The sequence below is a fragment of the Equus asinus genome, chromosome 17 (assembly GCF_041296235.1).
Source record: "Equus asinus isolate D_3611 breed Donkey chromosome 17, EquAss-T2T_v2, whole genome shotgun sequence".
Classification (NCBI taxonomy): Eukaryota; Metazoa; Chordata; class Mammalia; order Perissodactyla; family Equidae; genus Equus; species Equus asinus.
Genome location: NC_091806.1, coordinates 34,038,997 through 34,048,269, shown reverse-complemented (window position 1 = coordinate 34,048,269; position 9,273 = coordinate 34,038,997). Strand labels below are relative to the sequence as shown.

At 38.2% G+C, this 9,273-nt stretch overlaps 1 protein-coding gene across 1 annotated transcript; it reads left to right on the top strand.

The window, feature by feature from the left end:
• Positions 1-7,817: 7,817 nt before the first annotated feature.
• Positions 7,818-8,402, top strand: LOC139040649 (olfactory receptor 4D11-like). The gene has a single exon (XM_070487397.1). The coding sequence runs from the start codon at positions 7,818-7,820 to the stop codon at positions 8,400-8,402; it is 585 nt and encodes a 194-aa protein (XP_070343498.1).
• Positions 8,403-9,273: the final 871 nt, after the last annotated feature.

Genomic DNA, 9,273 nt, shown 5'->3' with positions numbered 1-9,273 from the left:
AGAACAAGGAATCCTGAAATTTATACAGAACAACAAAAACCCTGAATAGCCAAAGGAATCCTGAGGAAAAAAGAACAAAGCTGGAGGTATCACACCCCCTGATTTCAAAATATGCTACCAAGCTATAGTCACCAAAACAGCATGGTACTGGCACAAACACAGACACACAGATCAATGGAACAGAATTGAGAGCCCAAAAATAAACCCACACATGTACAGACAGCTAATTTTCAACAAGGGAGCCAAGAACATGCAATGGAGCAAGGAAAGTGTCTTCAATAAATAGTGTTGGAAAAAGTGCACAGACACAAAAGAACCAAGGTAGACCACTATCTTACACCAAACACAAAAATTAACTCAAAATGGATTAAAGACTTGAATACAAGACCTTAAACCATGAAACTTCTGGAAGAAAACATGAACAGTACGCTCTCTGACATCGGTCTTAGCAGCGTATTTCCAAGTACTATGTCTGACCAGGCAAGGGAAACAATAGAAAAAGTAAACAACTGGGACTACACCAAACTGAAAAGCTTCTATACAGCAAAGGAAACCATCAATGAAAGTAAAAGACAACCTAACAAGTGGGAGAAGATACTTGCATACCCTATATCTGTTAGGGTGTTAATATCCAAAATATATAAAGAACTCATACATCTCAAGACCAAAAATCTATGAACCCAATTTAAAAATGTGCAAAAGATCTGAACAGAGATTTCTCCAAAGAAGATATACAGATGGCCAACAGGTGCATGAAAGGATGTTTAATGTTATTAAATATCAGGGAAACGCAAATCAATATGAGCATGAGATATCACCTCACTCCAATCAGAATGGCTATAATTAACAAGACAGGAAACAACAAGTGTTGGAGAGGATGTGGAGAGGAGGAAACCCTCGTACAGTGCTGGTGGGAGCGCAAACTGGTGGAGCCACTAGGGAAAACAGTATGGAGATTCCTCAAAAAATTAAAAATGGATCTACCATATGATCAAGCCATTCTACAGCTGGGTATTTATCCGAAGAACACGAAAACATGAATGCATAAAGATACATGCACTCCTATGTTCATCGCAGCATTATTCACAATAGTTAAGACCTGGAAGCATCCAAGGTGCCATAAAAGGATGAATGGATAAAGAAGATGTGGTATGTATACACAATGAAATACTACTCAGCCACAAGAAACAATGAAATCCGGCCATCTGTGACAACATGGATGGACCTTGAGGGTATTATGCTAAGTGAAACAAGTCAAAGGGAGAAAGTCAAATACCATGCGATCTCACTCATAAGTCAAATATAAAAACAATAACAAACACATAGAATGAGAGATTGGATTGCTGGTTACCAGAGGGGAAGTGGAGAGTGAGGAGGGCGAAAGGGGAAATTAGGCACATGTATGTGGTGATGGATTGTAATTAGTCGTTGGGCGGTGAACATGTTGTAATCTACGCAGAAATCAAAACACATCATGATGTATCCCTGAAATTTATATAATGTTATAAGCCAATGTTACCATATTTAAAAAATTAAAAATCAAAATAAGTGAAATATGTAGAAATACCATAAGTTTAAAACCAATTTAAAAAAGGAAAACAATTCAATTTACAATTGCTCAAAGAGTAAGAAACATAACCAACATAAGCAACAGGGTGAAAGATCTGTTCACTGAAAACCATAAGACATTGATGAAAGAAACTGAAGAAGAAACAAACAAATGGAAATATATTCCATGCTCATGGGTGAGAAGAATTAACATTGTAAAATGTCCACAATACCCAGAGATCTACAGGTTCAATGCAATCCATATCAAAATTCCAATGGCATTTTTCACAGAAATGGAAAAATAATCCTAAAATTTGTGTGGTATCACAAAAGACAACTAATAGCCAAAGTAATCCTGTGAAAGAAGAACAAAGCTGGAGGCATCACACTTATGATTTCAAACTACATGCTACAAAGACATAATAATCAAAACAATATAGTACTGGCATAAAAACAGACATATAGACCAATGGAACAGAATCACAAGCTCAGAAATAAACCCATGCATATACAATTAATTATCAACAAAGAAGCCAAGAATATACAATGGGAAAAGAATACTGTCTTCAACAAATGGTACAGGTAAAAACTTGATAACATGCATAATAAAGAAATCAAGCTCCTATCTTACACCACTCACAAAAATGAACTTGGAATGGATTAAAGATTTAAGTATAAGACCTGAATGAGGTATCACCTCACTCCGGTCAGAATGGCTATAATTAACAAGACAGGAAACAACAAATGTTGGAGAGGGTGTGGAGAGAAGGGAACCCTTGTTCACTGCTGGTGGCAGTGCAAACTGGTGCAGCCACTATGGAAAGCAGTTTGGAGTATCCTCAGAAAATTAAGGATAGATCTACCATATGATCCAGCTATTCCACTGCTGGGTATTTATCCAAAGAACTTGAAAACACAAAAGCATAAAGATACATGCACCCCTATGTTCGTTGCAGCATTATACACAATAGCCAAGGCTTGGAAGCAACCTAGGTGCCCATCAAGGGACGAATGGATAAAGAAGATGTGGTATTTATACACGATGGACTACCACTCAGCCATAAGAAATGACGAAATCCAGCCATTTGTGACAACATGGATGGACCTTGAGGGTATTATGCTGAGTGAAATAAGTCAGAGGGAGAAAGTCAAATACCATATGATCTCACTCATAAGGAGATAAAAACGAGAAAAAAAAAACCCCACATAGCATTGGAGATTGGACTGGTGGTTACCATTGGGGAAGAGGGGAGGGGGGAGGGCAAAAGGGGTGATTAGGGTCACATGTGAGGGGATGCACTGTGATTAGTGTTCGGGTGGTGAGCAGGATGTAATGTATCCAGAATTTGAGATATGATGTACATCCGAAAAAAATAAAAATTTTTAAAAATTTTTAAAAATTAAAAAAAAAGTATAAGACCTGAAATCATAAAACTCCTGGAAGAAACAATAGTGACAAGTTTCCTAGACATTAGTCTTGGCAACAAGTTTTTGGACATGACACCAAAAGCACAAGCAACAAAAGAAAAATTAATAAACATTTCGTTGGGACTACGTGAGACTAAAAATCTTCTGTACAGCAAAAGCAATCAACAAATGAAAAGACAACCTACAGAATAGGACAAACTATCTGCAAATGATATATCCAGATAAGAGGTTAATATCCAAAATATGTAAAGAACTCAAAGCAAAAGGACAAACAATTCGATATAAAAATGGACAGAGGGGGGCTGGCCCCGTGGCTGAGTGGTTAAGTTCGCGCGCTCCGCAGCAGGAAGCCCAGTGTTTCGTTGGTTCGAATCCATGGCGCGGACATGGCACTGCTCATCAAACCACGCTGAGGCAGCGTCCCACATGCCACAACTAGAAGGACCCACAATGAAGAATATACAACTATGTATCGGGGGGCTTTGGGGAGAAAAAGGAAAAGAATAAAATCTTTAAAAAAAAAATGGACAGAGGACCTGAATAGATATTGTTCCAAACAAGACATACAAATGCTCAACAGTTATATGGAAAGGTGCTCAACATCACTAAGCATCAGAGAAATGCAAATCAAAACCACTGTAAGATATTACTTAATACCTGTAAGAAGGGCTATCATCAAAAAGACAAGAAATAATAAGCATTAGCAAAGATGTGGAGAAAAGGAAACCCTTGTGCACTGTTGGTGGGAAAGTGAACTGGAAAAGCCACTACGGAAAACAGTATAAAGGTTCCTCAGAAAATTAAAATTAAAACTATCATATGAGCCAGCAATCCCCTCTCTGGCTATTTATCCAAAGGAAATGAAATCAGGATCTTAAAGAGGTATTGGCACTTTCATGTTCATTGTAACATTATTCACATTATCCAAGATATGGAAACAGTCTAAGCATCCATCGATGGATAAATGGATAAAGACGTGGTATATATATACGATGGAATATTATCGGTCACAAAGAAGAAGAAAATCCTGCCATTTGAGACGGACGTCGAGGGCATTATGCTAAGTGAAGTAAGTCAGACAGAGAAAGACAAATACTGTATTATCTCGTATATATTTGGAAGCTAAAACGCTAAACTCATAGAAACGGAGAGTAGAATGGTGGTTACCAGGTGCTGGGGGCTGGGCAAAATGAGGAGATATTGGTGAAAGCATACAAACTCCCAGTTATAAGATGAGTAAGTGCTGGAGATCTAATGTACAGATGGTGATTATAGTTAACAATACTATAACGATACTTGAAAGTTGCTAAGAGAGTATATCTTAAATGATCTCACCAGACACAAAAAAAGTGGTAATTCTGTGAGGAGATGAAGGAGCAAGCTAACACTACAATGATAATCATTCGCAGCATATAAATGTATCAAATCAACCATTGTAGACCTTAAACACCCATAATGATACATGTCAATTCTATCTCAGTAAAGCTGGGGAATAAAAAAGAATTACCCATCTCAAACACAGAACCTGTGTCATGCGATTTTTAATCTGTGTAGACTAGTTTAATGTACTAAAACAAAGTGGAAAAGCAGGTAAACCCAAACCCATCAGCATTCTGGAAACAGTGGAGGTGAGTTCTACACAAGAACAACCCATTCAATAATCTGAGTTAATCATGAGTAACTATTGTAATATTGTAGACAGTTTTACTAAAGTAACTTAGCTTGCAGTAATCCAAATTGAGAGATCTCATATGAATAGAGTGTTGGAAAACAGGAAAAAATTGCCTTCCTCGAACGTCATCTGTCCTGTGTCTCTACATATGGAGACTTATAGCAACATCATGAGACTATTACAATTCTGCGTATAATTAGAAACTAGACTAGGAACAAAGGATTTTAGGTCCAGTTCTCTTCTAGGTGTTTGACAATCAAATTGAAACTCATTTCTATATAGTGTCCTCTGAGCTTTACAAGTGATGAAAATTGGACCCTTAGTAGTCCCTTGGGCACAGTATATGGCACATTTTAAAATAGTTATGATTGAGCTATAGATAAACAGAAAGATTTCCTCTACTCCTTCTAAGTAATTTGGACACCAACCAAAATGTGTCCATCTGTGTACGGGTATGTGTGTTTACACATGAGCATGTCTCAGTAGCTTCTTAATAACTCCCACTGAAACTTCATCACCAACAGCAGAATCAGGCACCAACTTCCACTTCCTTGTCCAGTAACACTCCCTTTGTAGGTCTTATAGTAAGCCTCAAACTGAGGGATTTGCACGTAAGACAGGGATACAGTGGAAATTCTTGAAGATGTGATTCTTTGAATCTGCCCTTTCTCTCCTGAAAGGGGAGTTAAGACACTAAGATATTTAGTCTTCCAAGAGGCTGTGTCTTCAGAAACAAAGTTTTCAAGAATTAAAGTCACCAGTGTTCTGTTCTGCTCTGTACCCAATAACTTACTGTTTGTAGTTGGAGTTTCAGGATCAAAGGATTAGGTAAAGACGTTGAGCTTTTAGCTAATGTAAAGGTTATGGATAGTGAAATTGAGATGTCTTTATTGATTATGTATAAATAGTTTGACTTTGATATTTTCCAGGTATATTAAATGCTTCAGAGCCAAATGATCTTCTCAGTGACAGAAACAGCAAAGGTGGGTGTTAACTGTTCGGAAGAGAGATGAAGTGGTAAGAGAGATTCAGAAATGTGTTCCACTCAGTGGGAGAGAAGGCATCATGCATTTGTTACATCCTTTGAGCTGCTTATTGGTGAGTCCACCTCAAAACAAGGTCAACGTATATTGGGTTTCCAGAGCCCCTTTCTGCCAAATTCTTGTCTTCAGGCAACATTGTCAAACATCCTTGTTCTGCAAAATTAGACCCTATACACGTAAGATTGAAGGGGGACAAAAACAGTTTATTCCACTCTATTTCCATCGCTTCCTTCCTTTCAGCCAAGTATATATTCATCATACATTCCATAAGAACACAAGTATAACATTAATACTCACTAAAGGATTGTGGGGAAAATTGAATAAATCAGCGTTCATAAGTCTTCAAACATAGTAAATCCTCAAAAACTAGTAGCCTGTATTACTGCTGGAAATCATGATATCTCCTATCCCCCCAAATCTACCTCTACTTTTCTCATGACACATTTCACATTTTATCCTGCATTATGTCCATCAATTTATACAAATCATCTGCTTGTCTTAGGCTGCAAACCCTTTGACAATGTGGTCCAACTTATCCACATACATTTGAAATTGCAGGAAGTGTGCACTAAGAACAAAGAGGAGCAAATAATAATTGGAAAATTTCCTAAGAATGATCAACAACAGATTCTTGAAAATAGGCATTATTGGGGCCAGCCCAGTGCTGTAGTGGTTAAGTTCGCGTGTTCCACTTGGCAACAGATGTTACCTGAGGGCAATCTTCTTCACAAAAAAAAGGTGGGGGCATTATTCTAATGATACCATTGTCTCTCCCTCCTATGGGATCCCTCCACTCTCTTAGCTTAGATCCACAAAGGGAAAAACACAGAGGAGAGTGTGGTTGGTACAGTATGAACCACCTCTCAAAAGTAGGTCACTATCTTTATTCTCTCCCCGACACTCAAGCAAGATCACGTCAAGGATGACATCACATTATGCAAGATGAACAAGCTCTAGAGAATTGCTGTACAACATTGTAGCTATACTGTATTGTGGACTTAAAAATTTGTTAAAAGGGTAGGTCCCATGTTTAAGTATTTTGATCTCAATAAAAGAAAGTAAAGATATTCTTTGAGATTGGGATTTACATATTGTTTCAATGTGTTTCCCAATCATAAATTGTAAATATTTTAAAATAATTATTAATCAAATAATCTGTTTAGTATAAAGAAATCACAATGATGAGTTACCTACATGGAATAATTCTGCAATTTTAAGAAATTCAATGTAAAACAGCCAACAGCAAGGAAACTGACTCATGTCACAGCAAGATTGCAATAAGAAACTGAATGAGATCCTTTTATTCAGAAAAACAAGACCTCTTGAAGCCACCAGAATATTTGCTAATATGAAAATTCAATTTGTGAACAATAAGTTCTCAATGGCTGGAGCCATGTCTTCCTTATCTTTCTATATAGTGCTTCAGAAAATTCCTGACATTCAATAAATTTGCGTGGAATAAAAAATAATAATAAAACCAAAATAAATTAATTAAATAAAATATGCTAGGCCAATGTGACTACTAGACGTAAATGATATTCTTTTCAAAAATAGATTTATAGGAAAAGAATTATTCAATGACGTTTCATGTGATACTTTGATTTGATCATGAAACTGATCATAATCTTAAAAACTGGGAGAACTCAACAAATTGCAAACACCACAACCGCAGGAGGAACAATCTGAATTGCGTTCTTAGTGCTTAGGAAAGAAACAAAATAAACAGCCAAGTATGATATGAAGTAGCTTGAAACAAAAGTGAGAGAAAGATGACTCAATGGAGCTGAAAAACTGCACCAGGGTAAAAGAATGTGTTTTCCTTGACCAAACCCAGAATCAAGAACTGAACTTGGTCTTCTACTTTTCCTATTGTGGGTGTATGTGACAACTCTACTGGGAAATCTCCTCATCATGGTCACCATGACCTGGGAATCGTGCCTTCAACCCCCATGTATTTTTTGCTCCGTAATTTGTCTATTACCGACATCTGCTTTTCCTCCATCACAGCTCCCAAGGTTCTGGTGGACCTTCTGTCACAGAGAAAGACCATCTCCTTCAATGGCTGCTCCACCCAGATATTTTTCTTCCACCTTGTTGGAGGGGTGGATGTATGTTCTTTGTCAGTGATGACATTTGATCGCTATGTGGCCATCTCCAAGCCCCTGCACTACGTGACCATCATGAGCAGAGGGCGATGCACTGCCCTCATTGTAGCCTGCTGGGTGGGGAGCTTTGTCCACTCCATCGTGCAGATTTCCCTGTTGCTGCCCCTCCCCTTCTGTGGACCCAATGTTCTTGACACTTTCTACTGTGATGTCCCCCAGGTCCTCAAACTCGCCCATACTGACATTTTTGTGCTTGAGCTGCTGATGATTTCCAACAGTGGGCTGCTCACCACACTGTGGTTTATCTTCCTGCTTGTGTCCTACACAGTCATCCTAATGATGCTGAGGTCTCAGGCAGGGGAGGGCAGGAGGAAGGCCATCTCCACCTGCACCTCACACATCACTGTGGTGACCCTGCACTTTGTGCCCTGCATCTATGTCTACACCCGGCCCTTCAATGCCCTCCCCACAGATAAGGCCATCTCCGTCACCTTCACTATCATCTCCCCTCTGCTGAACCCCTTGATCTACACTCTGAGGAACCAGGAGATGAAGTCAGCCATCAGGAAACTGAGAAGAAGATGTGTACCTTCTGAGAGGATATAGACTGGTCGCTCACTCCTTCTCACCACCTTTGAAAATGTCCATCAAATAAACCTCATTGACTGAAGGATTTTAAAATAAGTTTGATATTTCTACAAAGACACACATGACTTTCAAAGATTCTGTTTGGCATGCAATAATAATGTAAAAAGATACGTTTCATGTTGCAAAAGGAAGCAGAGAAATCAAACTGTTAGCTGAAGAGTTGCATAATGCTTATGCAATAAAGCCTTGGAAGAAATAAAGAGAATATGTATGCACTCAGAAATTTTATCACATTGGAATTGTTGTGGGGGTTTCGTTCAGCTCTATTGCATATAATTGAGAAATACAAATGTTGTTTATTTCAGATGTACAACTTGATGTTTTGATATACATATAGATTGTGAAATGATCATTGGGGGAAAATGGATTAAGGTGGGACCTCTCTTGGTTATTACTTACAACAACATGGAAATCTCCAATTGTCTAAATAAAATTAACAATAAGAAAAAGCAAATATATATATATATACTCAGACATTCCCACTATATTCTTGTTACCAGGAAGGGAGCTGAGAAACATAATGCAGCTTGGGCATTGGATTGCTAAGGTCTTTCATGAAGTAATCACATTTTAATGAAGTAAGCACACTCAAATTAAGTTCCTCCTCTGACTTTCTGATATGAGTAAATTAAATAACTATTACCTGAAGATTTTTCCATCTAAAGCCCACACTCCAGCGGTTGAATGCAAGTGCTTTGAAGCCAGCACAGCTTGAGTTAGAATGTGGACCCCAGTAACTATGGGTTCTATGACCTCATGTAGGTCCTTATCCTGACCTTCCTCTGAACCCCACACCTACTGACCACACTTCCATGACATTGCCTCAGCG